Source organism: Colobus angolensis, unplaced genomic scaffold, assembly GCF_000951035.1.
Source record: "Colobus angolensis palliatus isolate OR3802 unplaced genomic scaffold, Cang.pa_1.0 Scaffold179, whole genome shotgun sequence".
NCBI lineage: Eukaryota > Metazoa > Chordata > Mammalia > Primates > Cercopithecidae > Colobus > Colobus angolensis.
In genome coordinates, this window is record NW_012114921.1 from 4867804 (window position 1) to 4884162 (window position 16359).

Genomic DNA, 16359 nt, shown 5'->3' on the forward strand with positions numbered 1-16359 from the left:
AAAAAAAAAAAAAAAATTCAAGTGGTTGGAAATAACTTGAATTTTAGTACCATTCGTGGTAGAGTAGTTACAAAAATAGATACTTTTTGAGTAGTAATAAATTCACTTAGTAATTGTAAAGACCTGGAGAATATAATTCTGTTACCTACCTTTATGTGTGATACTTACCTACCTTTGTGTGTGATACTTAGGATTCAGTTGTTTAAAGAAGCCTTTCTGGAGTACTGTGAGGCATATTAAGTAACGGTTATATGTTACCTAGTATTTTGTAGTGTTTCTTTGATCTGTTACTTTGGGTTTGCAAAAAGATGTTAAGCCTCCAAATAAATTTTTGTAAGTTTCAGTTTTGTTAATTAAATTATAGAAATGTGGGGAGAAATAGAAACTTGAACAGTACTTTTAAGACACTTTAAGGATCTAAGGTTATTTCTTGGTTTGAGTATGAAAAATATTTTTTGTTTAACCTTGTTTGCTCATAAAACTGACACACTTGTTTTGTACTAAAACTTGGCTATTGAGAATCCTCAAGGAATGAGTCATTCAGAAAAGCCAAGTTTCTGAAATAACTGAGGAATTTTCTCTTTAGGCATCAATTTTTTCTAAATTCCAGTGGAAGTGTTCCTAAAATGGATTACTTACTTTCCTGTCTTCCTCAGTGAGCCAGTAAAAAAGATTCCGCTCTTTCTTTCTCAATGAGCCGAGGTTCTTCCTGTGAGTATCAGGGATTGTTCTCCTCTGTATGGCAGCGTTTTCAAAGCCTGCCACTGACTATGTGAAGTATTTTTGTTATCATTGTTGTTGTTGTTTTGAGATGAGGTCTCATACTGTTGCCGGGGCTGGAGTGCAGTGGTGCAATCATGGTTTACTACCACCTTAATCCCCCAGGCCGAAGCGGTCCTCCTACCTCAGCCTCCCAAGTAACTGAGACTACAGGCAGGCACCACTGTGCCTGTCTAGTTTTTTAAAGTGTATTTTTTGTAGAGACGGGATCTCACTCTGTTGCCTAAGCTGGTCTTGAACTCCTAGGCCCAAGCAGTCCTGCCTGGACCAACCAAAGTGCTAGGTCCAGATGTGAACCACTGTGCCCAGCCTATGTGGAGTATTCTTTACCTTTGTGTAGAAGGTCTCCAGATTGCTATGCCTTTGAGTTCCTGTGACTGCTTTTTATGATTTTGGTTTGTTTGTTGGTTGGTTGGTTTTTTTTTGAGACAGTCTTGCTGTGTCACCCAGGCTAGAGCACAGTGGCGTGATCTCGGCTCACTGCAACCTCTGCTTCAGCCTCCCGAGTATCTGGGACTATAGGTGTGTACCACCACACTGGGCTAATTTTTGTATTTTTTAGTAGAGACCGGGTTTCACCACATTGGTCAGGCTGGTCTCAAACTCCTGACCTCAGGTGATTCGCCCATCTCAGCCTCCCAAAGTGCTGGGATTACAGGACTTGAGACACTGCGCCTGGCCTCTTTATGCATTTTTTAAATCTCTTCTTGCTGTCAGTTTGTGTTGTCTGTGGCCTGCCTGTGGCTAACAATTCCTTTCACGTTTCCTTTTTTGTTGATTCTGATTAAATGATAGTTATTTCAGTTACATGTGAAAGATAGTTATTTCAGTTACATGTGAAAGAACAAGGTAATCTATTAGTCTTCTCTTAGTGGTGTATATGGGCCATAATGTATGAACTTTATAATTTTGGGATACTCAGAGTCTTATAAAATATTTGGTTTTAGAATGTGTGTTAAAATATTTATATACTTGGAGGTGATGGGTGGAATCTGAAAAATTGGGTGAAAGTGTTTGCTTTTATTTTTGGCCCCTTCTCTGGCCCTCATGTACTCTACTTAGGAACCCCTTTGCTGTGAGACAGTATAAGTAAGTGACACTGGAAACCTATTTGAGGCACATAGTGACAATACTTAACCACTTCTTGCTATTTACTTTCCTTTTTTTTCTTTTTACTCCCCTACCCACTTTCACTTTTTTGGACTTTGTTTGCACGGCTGTATTATTCTTCCTTTGTACTCTCTCCTTTATGCGTTTGGTAATGTTAGGAACTTTGATAAGCCTTGCAGTTTTAAAGTAGCGAAAGCTGCTGGGCCCTTTTGTAATGTTTAGCATTAGTTAAGTGTTAAAAGTAATTCCCACTAGGGTGTGTGATTTTTTAAAAATCCGATACAGTTATTTTCATAAGATTTACACTGCTGTTTCTTGTGGCATTTGACCAGTTCTAACTTGGGCAATCATATTTAGCCGTTAAATTTTCTCCTCCCTCTCCACCTCCCCTTCCCCACCCTCGTTTCCTTTGGATTTTTCACTTCCTTTCTTTGTTTACTACACTCATGTTCATAGTTGCCTGCATTCATGTGGAATAAATGTTTCACGTCCGTGATTCTTGGTTCCTAGGAGATAAAAATTTTATGCGGTAATGTTATTGATCAGATTTTATTGGTTTTCTATAATGTGCTCTGTGCAGCACCTCTAGGCATGTTGCTGTCAGATTAAATGTATATTTTAATAACTTTCTGAGACTGCTAATTTAGAGCTTGAATATTTAATCAGTCCACATCATAAGGCGAGTTGTTAACTGAATACTGTGTATTATAGCCAGAATACTTGAATTTGAGAAGGGTCATATTTGGGACATCCCTAGTAATGCATAGAGACAATCTATACTCCACCAAACTTGGCAGAGATATGCATAAAAGAATTTGTTGTATTGATTCCAAGGCCAACATTTTGCATTAAGCATATATTTTCCTACCTTTCTATTATAAATTCACTTTTTATTACCTGCAGTCCTACCCTGCAAACATCTACACTGTGTGTAACCTTTTGCTTACACCCATAATCAAAGTGAAAGAAGCGTAACCTTGAAGTTGCTGGATTATATCAGTCTGACTAGCAACAGCTTTTGTGGTTCACTAATGGAAATAGTCTCAGATTTTTGTTCAGAAGGGCTGCAATTGGGGACCTCACTAGTGGATGGATTGCTGCTGCTCAGAATATTCCTTCAGGCAAAGGAAGTACACTGCCTGTGCCATGTGGAGTCCATTGGCCCATCAGTTTAATGACAGAGACTTCCTAAAGATCATTTCTGCCCTTTTTTGCTGTTTGTTTATTTAGTCTCTATTTGTCTACTTTTTCTCCTTTTTTGTTCGTTCGTTACAATTGAGGTCATATTTCAAGATAAGTTTATACTGATTGCTTTGTATTCCCCTAGCAACGTGGGTAACATCATTATGCACTAGCCTAGAGTGTGTGTACCTGTTTGTTAAATCACCACAAAAATGTTATAGAAAAGGGAAGAAAATATAGTACTAAAGAGAGAGCATGAAGACCTAGGTTCCAGTCCTGGCTCATCCACTGACTAATTGTGTAACTTGTGGAAAGTCACTAAATCTGTCTGGTCCTTAACTTCTTTATCTTTGAAATGAAGAGGTTGGACTGGTTAATGTCTAAGTGTATTTCCTGAATACAATTATTTGTGCCCCTGTGTGTAGTTAAAACACTCAACTGATTTTCAGTATTCTTAGTATTTGGGGGATTAGGGAGGGATTTGATACAGCATTTGCTTACTGTGCCATTTTAATACTATAAGAGGATGTGTGTTCTTGGAATTGTTGAATATGCAAATATCTTGAAAACTGTGGTTTTCTTTTTCAGGACAGTGGCTTTGTACATATTCATACTCCAATAATCACATCCAATGACTCTGAGGGAGCTGGAGAACTTTTTCAACTTGAAGTAAGTTTTGCTTCCCATCTTGAGGGGCACATTGCTGTTTAATATTTTTCCTCTGAGGGTCTGAAATTTAATAATAGTTTTGTGGACAGAAGACTATGAGCAGCACCTGAAATTGTCAATAAAAATCCTTGAAAAACTTACATAGACAATTCAAACCAGTCTGATTTCCTGTATTACCAGCCATCTTACACTGTGACAGGTAAGAGTGAATTTTTGGGTTTTTAAAATTTTTTTATTTTTTTGAGACAGAGTCTCACTCTGTGGCCAGACTGGAGTGGAGTGGTGTGATCTCGGCTCACTGCAACCTCTGCCTCCCGGATTCAAGCGATTCTCCTGCCTCAACCTCCCAAGTAGCTGGGACTATAGGCGTGTGCCACAACGCCCAGCTAATTTTTGTATTTTTAGTAGAGACGGGGTTTCTCTGTGTCGGCCAGGATGTTCTCGATCTCTTGACCTTGTAATCCGCCCACGTCAGCCTCCCGAAGTGCTGGGATTACAGTCGTGAGCCACCACACCTGGCCAAGAGTGAATTTTTAATTTAGCACTCTATTTACTTTTCTTAAGTTACAGTGAATTGGTGAACTAGAGAAATTCGAAGAGGTAAATGAGGATTTTAAGCTCTTTTATGCAGATTCAATCCACAGTTAATATTTGTGGACATAAATTGTATTTTAAAAGATAAATAAAAATGGAAGAGTATACATGTGAATATCATTTTTTCAAAGTCTTTAAAAAATACGTTTTTTCATAAGAATGATTTACGTTCTCTTCATCCCATGAAGGCCCTTTAATTTGTCTAGCAATCATTTTTTGTGTTCCTTGTATATGTCAGGCATTCTCAGCCTGCCCTTACTGCAGATATTTTTTAAGTTATCAGTTTTTCTTATTGGAGACAGTCAAAAACCTTGCATTTACCAGTTTGATAGCTATTTAAAATCATTGACCGGTTGTATAATTAAGGACAGAGAGAATAGTATGATCATGAGTGGTGCTTTGGTACTTCTTTTATTTGTTTACTGATTTCTTTATCTTTAAGATGTCAGGATTCTTGTTTATATATTTGGTTGATTCTATCAAATGACAAAATTTGTATGTAACTACTTTCTCTGGTTCAGTGCTTTCTGACTCTTTTTTTTTCTTTTTCTTTTTTTTTTTTTTGAGACGGAGTCTCGCTCTGTCGCCCAGGCTGGAGTGCAGTGGCGCGATCTTGACTCACTGCAAGCTCCGCCCCCTGGGTTCACGCCATTCTCCTGCCTCAGCTTCCTGTGTAGCTGGGACTACAGGCCCCCACCACCACCACGCCTGGCTAATTTTTTTTTTTTTTTTTGTATTTTTAGTAGAGATGGGATTTCACCATGTTAGCCAGGATGGTCTCAATCTCCTGACCTCCTGATCCTCCCGTCTCGGCCTACCAAAGTGCTGGGATTACAGGTGTGAGCCACCGTGCCCGGCCCTTTCTGACTCTTAATAATGGTGGTGCTTCTTTGTATTATTGAACAAAGTATTCTCTGGGAGAAGTTGTCCTGATATGTTGAAGTCATTCAGAATGGTAATCAAATGCTGTCTTCATTATACATGACTGGAAAAAATCTTGGTGTTGATCAGCATTCTGCAAAAAGCAGAATAAAAATGCCTTGTTGAACATTTAGAGTGGGGGTATTAGCATTTGTATATATGAGTTCAAAGAAGGAAGCAGATGACAAAATAACCATATGTAAACTCTGGAAAACATTCTCTTCTAGGTGTTTATTTTCTCTTGGCACTTTAATTTTCTGCATATTGAAGCCAAGAATTACTCACTGTAAATACTTCTCTAAATCCCTTAGTCTAAACCACTGAATATTCAATAAATGACTGGGGAAAAAAGGTATAATTTAAAGGAGTCTTTATGAATAAAAAGGAATTAATGAAGAGACCAAGATACATAGAGATATATATATGTATCTTGGCCTCTAAATAACCTAAGACAAGTTACCAGATAAGTGTGAATAAATAGGAAGAGGAAAAAAATACATTTCTGAAGCTAAACAAATGAGAAGTGTACTATGTTCATATTATTTCAGAGCCAGGGAAAGGAATTTGTGGGATTAAATTTGCCTGTGCAGAGTACCAGAAAGAGAAATTCTTGAATTCATTGATCCTATGCTCCTACAGTCAGGATCTAGCTCAGGTTTCAGCTGATCTGTGCTATCTGGCTTTTATGCTGTGTTGACCTACTGTCTTTGTTACTCTCAGAAGTTCAACTACAAAGACTTGTCTTCTGTCCCTGCCAATCCTCTATCCTTTGAAAGCGGAGTTCCTTCTTATCCCACCTCACATACTTCACTTCCAGGATTCATTGTGTTGATTTCCTCCTGGCTGCCTGTAGAAGCACAGGAATTTGAATTTTGGTACCCCTTTTAGGAGGAGGTGGGCTTTCATATTTAAATTCTTGCTTCTCATAATGGTGCACATTTTTTCTCTGACAGAAGTGAAGTGTCATTAAGTACTGTTTTTACAGATAAGAGGGCAGCTTTAAGAGGTCACCTTGAAAAAACACAGTAAGAATGTGCACTTCTAATATTCTGTTGAGAAGTGAATGCATGCCCTATCATTTTACTTTGACTTTCCCTCATCTCCATTTCCTGCTTTAAGACTTTAATATTTGTTAAGATTTGAGGACTACTGAATACATCGTAAGAAGTTTCCTTCAAGGCATTTGTTATTAATGGTCATTTGGTGCCGTCTGTGTTCAAGATGCTATGCTATAAAGATGTAGTTGAGGTTCTATCCTGTCAAGCCAGTGAGTTGCCAGCAGTTGATGAGGGAAGGAGCATACTTTTCATTTACTCTTGATGTTACTTATCCTACAAAATTCCTTGTTTGTACACTTTTTCCCCTTTGTCCTAAGGCCCTGGCTGAGTTCCCAAAATTAGGTTTGGTCTTTGTAATTTGGAACAATAAGTTTGTCTTTGAGGAGATAAAAAGAGATTAAGGCAAGAATTACAGGTTGTGGCTGTCAAAGACAAAATTACTACAAATTTAGTTTAAAGATCTTAATTGACTTTCATTTGCCATTCAAGAATCAGGCAACACTTCATTCTATAAAACAGAAGAGGCTAGTTTTATAGACAGAAAAAGGCTGAGGAAAGCAGAAACAAAAAACAAAAAACAATTGGTCTTTACAAAGTTATTTTTCTTGTGAAGGCTAAAGCAAAGGGGACTTCCTTATGCTGGCTAAAACTGTTCTCTTTGGTGATGTGGCTGTTATTCCTCTTCTGACTTCTCAGAAGGTGATATAAAGATCTTAGTTTTTGGCTTGGTAGCGATGCACAACTGTATACAGTTCCATGGTTTTCAGTATGACTAGAAGTTGATGGGAAATAAGGTGGAATTGCTTTAGGTAGACATTTGAGGATATAGTGTTACCAGTTATAAGTGGTATGGAATCTAGAGGAAAATGAGGTAGGTCACTGAGGATTGACTTGGTCAGAAAAACCTTCAGAATGAATATGTGACCTGACTGTACCTTAGAGAGAATATTCCAGGTAAGAACAACAATGTAAGAAGAATCAGAGAATTAAAATGAGGTATAGACAATATACATTCTTCTTGTCTTCACATGGCACATACTCTAAAACCAACCACATAATTGGACATAAAACATTCTTCAACAAATGTAAAACAACTGAAAGCATACCAGACACACTCTCAGACCACAGCATAATATAGAAGTCAACACAATGAAAATCATTCAAAATCATACAATTACAGGGAAACTAAACAACATGTTCCTGAATAACTTTTGGGTAAATAATGAATTTAAGACAGACATCATAAAGTTTTTTTGAAAATAATGAGAACAAAGATAGAACATACCAAAATCTCTAGGACACAAGTAAGGCAGTGTTCAGAGGGAAAATCATAGCACTAAATGCCCACATCAAAAAGTTAGAAAGATTTCAAATTAACAACCTAACTTCACAATGGAAAGAATTAGAGAAGAACAAATCAACCCCAAAGCTAGCAGAAGATGAGAAATAACAAAAATCAGAGCTGAACTGAAGGAAGCTGAGACACAAAAAAACATTCAAACTATCAGCAAATCCAGGAGTTGGTTTTTTGAAAAAATTGGTAAGATAGGCCACTAGCTAGACTAATTAAGAAGAAAAGAGAGAAGATCAAATAAACACAATTAGAAATGACAAAGGGAATGTCACTACTGACCCCACAGACATAAACAACCATCAGAAACTACTACGAACACCTCTAAATTGCTGGAAACATACACCCTCTGAAGACTGAGCCAGGAAAACATTGATTCTCTGAACAAACTAATAACAAACTCCAAAACTGAATAAGTAATAAATAGCCTGCCAACCAAAGAAGCCCAGGACCTGATGGATTCATAGCGGAATTCTACCAGATGTACAATGAAGAGTTGGTACCATTCTAACAGTAACTGTTCCAAAAAATTGTGGAGGGGGGACTTCTCCTCAACTCATTCTGTGAGGCCAGCATCATCTTGATACCAAAACCTGGGAGAGACACAACAAAAAAAGAAAATATCAGGCCAGTAACCTTGATGAACATTGATGCAGAAATCCTCAACAAAATACTTGCAAACTGAATCCAGCAGCACATCAGAAATTTAATCCACTATGAAGTAGGCTTCATTGCTGGGATGCAAGTTTGCTTCAGCATACAAAAATCAATCAGTGTGATTCATCATATAAACATGATTGTCTCAATAGATGGAGAAAAGACTTTTGATATAATTCAGCATTCTTTCATGTTAAAAACTCTCGATAAACTAGATATTGAAGGAACATATCTGAACATAATAAGAGCTGTCTATGACAAACCCACAGCCAATATTATACCGAATGGACAAAAGCTGGAAGCATTCCTCTTGAAAACCAGCAGAAGACAAGGATGCCCTCACTACTTCTCTTCAACATAGTATTGAAGTCCTAGCCACAGCATTCAGGCAAGAAGAATAAAGCGCATCTAAATAGGAAGAGAGGAAGTCAAACGATCTCTGTTTGCAGACGACAGGATTCTATATCTAGAGAAAACCACAGCCTTGGCCCAAAAGCTCCTTCAGCTAGTAAATAACTTAAGCAAAGTTGCAGGATACAAAATCAGTATACAAAAATCACTAGCATTTCTATATACAAACAACAACCAAACTGAGAGCCAAAGCAGAAAGTCAGTCCCGTTCACAGTTGACACACACACCCCTAGGAATACACTTTACCAGGGAGGTGAAAGAGCTCTACATGAGAATTATAAAACACTGCTCAAAGAAATCAGAGAAGATACAAACAAATGGAAAAATATCCCATGCTCATGAATAGGAAGAATCAATATCATTAAAAAGGTTGTACTACCCAAAGCAAATTACAGATTGAATGCTGTTCATAGCAAACTACCAACAACATTCCTCACAGAACTAGAAAAAATTATTTTAACATTTATATGGAACCAAAAAAGAGCCCGGATAGCCAAGGCAATCCTAAGCAAAAAGAACAAAGCTGGAAGAATCATGTTACCCAACTATACTACAAGGCTATACTCCCAAAACAGCGTGGTACTGGCACAAAAACAGGCACATAGACCAATGGAACAAAATAAAAGAGCCCAGAAATAAGGCCACACATCTATGACAGACAGTCTGATCTTCCACAAAGCTGACAAAAACAAGCAATGAGGAAAAGACTCCCTATTTAATAAATGGTGCTGGGACAACTGACTAGCCATATGCAGATGATTGAAGCTGGACCTCTTCCTTACATCATGTACAAAAGTCAAGTCAAGATGGATTAAAGAGACTTAAATGTAAAACCCAAAACTGTAAAAACCCTGGAAGACAACCTAGGCAATACCATTCTGGCAGAGATTTCATGACAGACATCAAAAGCAATTGCAACAAAAACAAAACTTGACAAATTGGATCTAGTTAAACTTCAGAGCTTCTGCACTGCAAAACAATCTGTCAACAGAATAAACACACAACCTACAGAATGGAAGAAAATATTTGCAAACTATGCATCTGACAAAGGTCTCATATCCAGGATCTATAAGGAACTTATTTAGAAGAGAAAAACAGCCCCATTAAAAAGTAGGCAAATGGCTAGGCATGGTGGCACATGCCTGTAATCCCAGCACTTTGGGAGGCCGAGGTGGGTGGATCACTTGAGGTCAGGAGTTCGAGACCAGCCTGACCAACATGGTGAAACCCTGTCTCTACTAAAACTACAAAAATTAGCCGGGCGTGGTGGCACATGCCTGTAATCGCAGCTACTCAGGAGGCTGAGGCAGAAGAATCGCTTGAACCCAGGGGGCGCAGGTTGCAGTGAGCTGAGATCATGCCACTGCACTCCATCCTGGGCAACAGAGCGAGACTTTGTCTCAAAAAAGAAAAAAAAAGGGGGATGTGCAAAGGACATGAACAGACACTTCTTAAAAGAAGACATACATGAGGCCAACAAGCATATGAAAAAAAGCTCAGTATCACTGATCATTAGAGAAATACAAATCAAAACCACAATGAGATACCATCTCACACCAGTCAGTGGCGATAATTAAAAAACAAACAAAAAAAATAACAGTGCTGGCCAGGTTACAGAGAAAAGGGAACCCTTATATGCTATTGGAGGGAGTTCAACCATTGTGGAAAGCAGTATGGTGATTTCTCAAAGAGCTAAAAGCAGAACTACCATTTGACCCAGCAATCCCATTACTGGGTATATACGCAGAGGAATATAAAGCATTTTATCAGTGTGAAGCCGAAATATTGTGAACCCCAAAGTTGACAGGTCTCAGTCAATTTAGGAAGTTGATTTTGCCAAAGTTGAGGATGCGTGTCTGTGACACAGCCTCAGGAGGTCCTGACGACATGTGCCCAAGGTGGTCCGAGCGCAGCTTGGTTTTATACATTTTACGGAGACATGAGACATCAATCAGTATGTGTAAGATGAACATTGGTTTGATCCAGAAAGGTGGGACAACTCAAAGTGGGGTGGGGGCTTCCAGGTCATATAAGAGACTAGTGGTTGTGTTTTTTTTTGAGTTTCTGATTAGCCTCACCAAAGGAGGCAATCAAATATGCGTTTATCTCAGTGAGCAGAGGGTTGACTTTGAATAGAATGAGAGGCAGTTTGCCCAAGCAGTTCCCACTTGACTTTTCCCTTTAGCTTAGTGATTTTGGGGCCCCAAGATGTATTTTCCTTTCTCACCACAAAGACACATGCACGCGAATGTTCATTGCCTCACTGTTCACAATAGCAAAGATACAGTGCCCATCAATGACAGACTTTATAAAGAAAATGTGGTACACATACACCATAGAATATTATGCAGCCATGGAAAGGAATGAGATCATGTCTTGGGGGAACATGGATGGAACTGGAGGCCATCATCCTTAGCAAACTAATGCAGGAACAGAAAACCAAATACTGCATGTTCTCACTTATAAGTGGGAGCTAAATGATAAGAACTTATGAACACAAAGAAAGAAGCAACAGACACTGGTGTGTACTTGAGATGGGAGGAGGGAGAGGCGCAAAAAAGATAACTATTGGGTCCTGAGCTTAATACCTGGGTGATGAAATAATGTGTACAACAAACCCCCATGACACATGTGTATGTAACAGACCTTCACATGTATCCCCAAACCTAAAATAAAAAACAAAATAAAATGAAGTGTAGGGGTTTTTATTAGACTCTGGGTGGAGAAATGGATGAGAAGGTTCATATTGGTGAATCATAGGAAATAAAGTCAGATAGCATTAGGGATGAGATGGAGCAGGGTTGTTTTTGGTGTTTTTTTTGTTTTGTTTTGTTTTGACACAAAGTCTCTTATTTCCCAGGCTGGAGTGCAGTGGCATAATCTCGGCTCACTGCAACCTCCACCTCCCGGGTAAAGCAATTCTCCTGCCTCAGCCTCCCGAATAGCTGGGATTTCAGGTGCCTGCCACCATGCCCAGCTAATTTTTGTATTTTTAGTAGAGACGGGATTTCACCATTGTGGCCAGGCTGGTCTCAAACTCCTGACCTCAGGTGATCCACCCGCCTCGGCCTCCCAAAGTGCTGGGATTACAGGCATGAGCCACGCCACCCGGCCTGGAGCAGGGTTTTTTAAAAACTGTTTTATTGGAACATATCTCACATACCATAAAATATGAAAGTGTAGTCATGTGCCACATAGCAACATTGCAATGACAGATCACAACATATACCATGGCAATACCGTAAGATTATAATACTGTATTTTTACTGTACCATTTCCATATTTAGATATGTTTACATACACACATGCTTACCATTGTGTTACAGTTGCCAAAGTATTCAGTAGTATCAGTAACATGTTATACAGGTTTGTAGCCTGGGGGTAGTAGGATATACCGGGTCTGTGCATAAATAGACTCTGTGATGTTTGCACAACAGTGAAATTACCTAGTGATGCATTTCTCAGAACGTGTCCCCCTCAAGCAATACACAACTGTGTGTAGTTCCGTGATTTTCTGTATGTTCACAGGGTTGTACAGCCAATCACCACGATCTAATTTGAGGACATTTTCATCACCCCAAAAATAAACTGTACCCAGTAGCAGCCCCTTGCCATTCCTACCCTTAGCTCTAGGTAACCACAAATCTGCTTTCTGTGGATTTGCCTCTTCTGAAACTTTTCATATAAATGGAATCGTACGATGTATGGTCTTTTGTGTTTGGCTTCTTTCACTTAGTATAAAGTTTTTGAGGTTCATCCCTGTTGTAGTATGTATCAGTACTTCATTCCTTTTTATATCCAGCTGGTCCATTTTCTGGATGTATCATGTTTTGTTTATTGATTTATCACTTAATGGACATTTGTATTGTTTCTGCATAACCATTAACCTGTTTCATTATTAATAATGCTGCTATGAACATTTTTGAAAAGTTTTTGTGTGGATGAATTTATGATTTAGTTTCTCTTGGGTAAAATTTCTGGGTCATGTTGTAACCCTTAAGTTCAACGTTTTAAAAAACTGCCAAGCTGTTTTTCGAAGTGGCCGCAGCATTTTGAGTCTTTTGCTTTCCCTGCATCCTAGCCAATCAGTTTCTTTGATTATAAATAATACTAACGAATGTAAAGTGGTATATTATTGTGTCTTTGATTTGCATTTCCCTAATGACTATCAAAAGACAAAATTACAACAAATTTTTTAAAATTTAAATTTCTTCATTTAACAATTCTAGAATGGGCTAACGCTTCATTCTGTAAAATAGAATGCATTCCTGTGAGCTGACCAGAGGAGCTTGGTTTTATAGACAGAAAATGACTGAAGGAAATATAAACAAAGAACAAGAAGTAGATTGGTCACTTTAACTTTCCTTGTAAGGCGCAAGGTGGGAACAGGGCAACAGAACAATAGGAAAATAACTCATTGGTTAACATCAGGTCACTTCAGGTGACATTTTGTTGTAAGTATTAAAGGTGGAGGGAACTTTGTTATCATGCTGATTGAAAGTGGCCTGCTTGAGAAATTCAGCCATCTCCCTCTCCTGATTTCTAGGAATGCCAGATAATAACTCAGTTTCAGTTGGATGGTATGGAACTTTAGTGTGAGTGACACCATTACTGCACTATGCCTAATGCAGTAGCTTAGCCTAAAACAGTGGCTTATTTAACATGACTAAGGATGTTGAACATCTTTTATGTACATATTGACCATTTATTTCTCTTCTTTGGAAAAATGTCTATTTAAGTCTTCCGCCCATTTTTTTTTTTTTTTTTGAGTCTCGCTCTGACTCTGTTGCCCAAGCTGGAGTGCAGTGGCCGGATCTCAGCTCACTGCAAGCGCCGCCTCCAGGATTTACGCCATTCTCCTGCCTCAGCCTCCTGAGTAGCTGGGACTACAGGCGCCTGCCACCTCGCCCGGCTAGTTTTTTGTATTTTTTTTAGTAGAGACGGGGGTTTCACCGTCTTAGCCAGGATGGTCTCGATCTCCTGACCTTGTGCCTCCCAAAGTGCTGGGATTACAGGCTTGAGCCACTGCGCCCGGCCCCGCCCATTTTTTAATTGGGTTGTCTTTTTGTTGTTGAGACTGTAGGAGTTATTTTATATATTCTAGATACAAGTCTTTCTCCTCTCCTCCCTCCCACCCCCTACCAGTGTGAAGCCTCTAATGCTGCCACTTAGGGGGAATAGCCTTGAGTATGCCCACAATAAGGATGGCGCTGGTTTTGGTAGAGCTTTCTTTGGCTGTCTTTTCCCCTGACCACACCCGCCTCTTAAGCTCCATTACTCGCAGACTGATTGTACTATTGTTTTCAACGTCCTGGGGCATAAATAGCTTCACAAACTGATCCAATCAAATTTATACTCCTTTGTGAACATAGTTTTCAAGGGCAGTGTTTGAGATTTGTTCTGACCCCAAAAGGGCTCTTTCCCAGGTGTTTCTGTTTCTTTCCAGCATACAAGGAAATCTACAGTTTAGCCTTTATTGCCAATGAATCTTTGAGTCTGCCTTTGATCACAACCACCATTCTGGAGAGCACCCTTCAGTTTGGACTTTTACATACTTTGTTGCAATGAAGTCAGTTCCTTTGGGTAAGGATTTGGAGCTCCGTTTTATGGCCTGCTTCTCTGCCCAGTCAATGTTGGAGCCAGGCTCCAGTGCTGGCGGAAGGGACAATGGATCATTCTTACTACAGACATCCTGATTTAGGAGCTGAGTGTTCAGTGGAGCAAGAGGCAGCAGCCCAGGTTTCTTGGCTTGTCTCTCCTGGCATGGAACCCACACCCCAGGATCTGGGGCAAAAGCAGTCAGGACCCTAGTGTACTCAGCAGCACCATGCCCAAGGTGGAGCCTCCATCCCCCATTAGGGCTGGGGCTGAAGAAGGGAGGCTCTGCCTCTCAGCCACACTTGCCCAGAACTTAGCCTCAGCTACAGGTGGCTGAGAGAAGGGGCAGAAATGCCTGCATGCTGCACCTCTTGCTAGAGCCCTGTGATCTTGGCTATAATTGGAGGCGTAGAGTTTCTGTCATACCAAGCTGCAAGGGGAAAGGAGGAAGAGGGCTCTGTTTCAGACACTATAGACTCTCCTTGTCCTCACTGAGCTTTAGTAGATTTTTTTGAATAGGTGTTTCTTCATTTGCTGTATACCCTTGAAACCATTTCTAGAGTCTTTAAATGGTTGGATTAAAAAAAAAATTTTTTTTAAATAACTTTTACCCATTTCACTGAGGAATGGGTCTGAGGAGCTCCCTACACTGTCATGTCAGAAGGGAGGAGGAAAAACAGATAGTCACCTCTTGGCTACTTTTTACCACCACGATCCTCAATTTCCTCACTGGTAAAATGTGAACAACACTATTCTTAAAGGTTGTCAGGATTAAGTGAAATGACATATATGAAAACTTCATATTGCTAATCCAAAATAGGTAAAACAGTATGCAGAAGCAGGCTGATGTAAGCACTAGCAGGCTGATGTAAGCACTAACATTTCTCTTTTCTAAACTGTTGTGCATTCTAGAAATAACACAAAGTTACTAGACCTTAGGAATTCTGATGCTTATAAATTTTTATGACTAAGTTATAGCACACATCATTTTGGTTGTGCTGGATGGTTTCACTTTTTGATTACTCTTCCCTATTTTCTTTTAAACTTCTTTAGATGATATGTGGGCTAACCTAGGTCAAACCTCTTCTCAAAACAACTTTTTTCTAGCTAACATTAATACTTCCCTTATTCCAACTCCTGTTAAACTTGTATTCAGTTGCTATAGCCTGGTTTTATTTTTTGTTTTTGAGTCACAGTTTTGCTGTCACCCAGGCTGGAGTGCATGCATTTGCACTGTCATCGCTCACTGCAGCCTCAAACTCCTGGGCTCAAGCGGTCCTCCCACCTCAACCTCCTGTGTAGCTGGGACTGCAGGCACACACCACCACTCCTGGCTAATTTAATTTTTAGTAGAGACAAAATCATTATGTTGCCTAGGCTGGTCTCAAACTCTTGGACTCAGGCGATCCTCCCGTCTCAGCCTCCCAAAATGCTGGAATTACAGGCGTGAACCACCGTGCCTGGCCTACTATAGCTTGTTTTAACATTCAGTTGTTCATCAGTGGTTTCTTACTTACCAGTTTTGGTTCCCTGTGTAAATTGTAAGTTCCTTTCAGGGAAGACCTGTGTCCTCCACACTACCTGGAACACTTAAATATTTATTATTTTCTAAGGGCTATTTTAGCTTTGTAGAAGTTTAAGCCTTAAGACTAGTCTGGTCATATGTTCATAAATAACACATGATGTTCATGTTTATTAGCTACCACACCCGGCTAATTTTTGTATTTTTAGTAGAATCGGGGTTTCGCCATTTTGGCTGATCTCAAACTCCTGACGTTAGGTGATCTGCCCGCCTCAGCCTCCCAAAATGCTGGGATTACAGGCCTGAGCCACCATACCTGGCTTATATCTATCTCCTTTGTTCATTTATCAGTACCTCTTACTGCTTCTGCCTCATTCTTTTAAAAGTACATGCTGTTTCAGTGTATCAATACATGTATTTTAATTATTTACCTATTATTTTACTGATGGAGAATTCATTGGCTTTTTTTTTTTTTCTGTTACATGCTAGTGTGCACAAGTTAGTA

General features: G+C 39.4%; 1 protein-coding gene across 2 annotated transcripts in view; it reads left to right on the top strand.

Moving 5' to 3' along the window:
* Window positions 1–16359, top strand: part of NARS2 (asparaginyl-tRNA synthetase 2, mitochondrial (putative)) — a 139097-nt gene that overhangs the window by 15714 nt on the left and 107024 nt on the right. For both annotated transcript variants that reach the window (XM_011938906.1, XM_011938907.1), the window contains exon 5: window positions 3661–3741. In XM_011938906.1, coding sequence (XP_011794296.1) covers window positions 3661–3741 — 81 coding nt within the window. The remainder of the gene's footprint in view (window positions 1–3660; window positions 3742–16359) is intronic.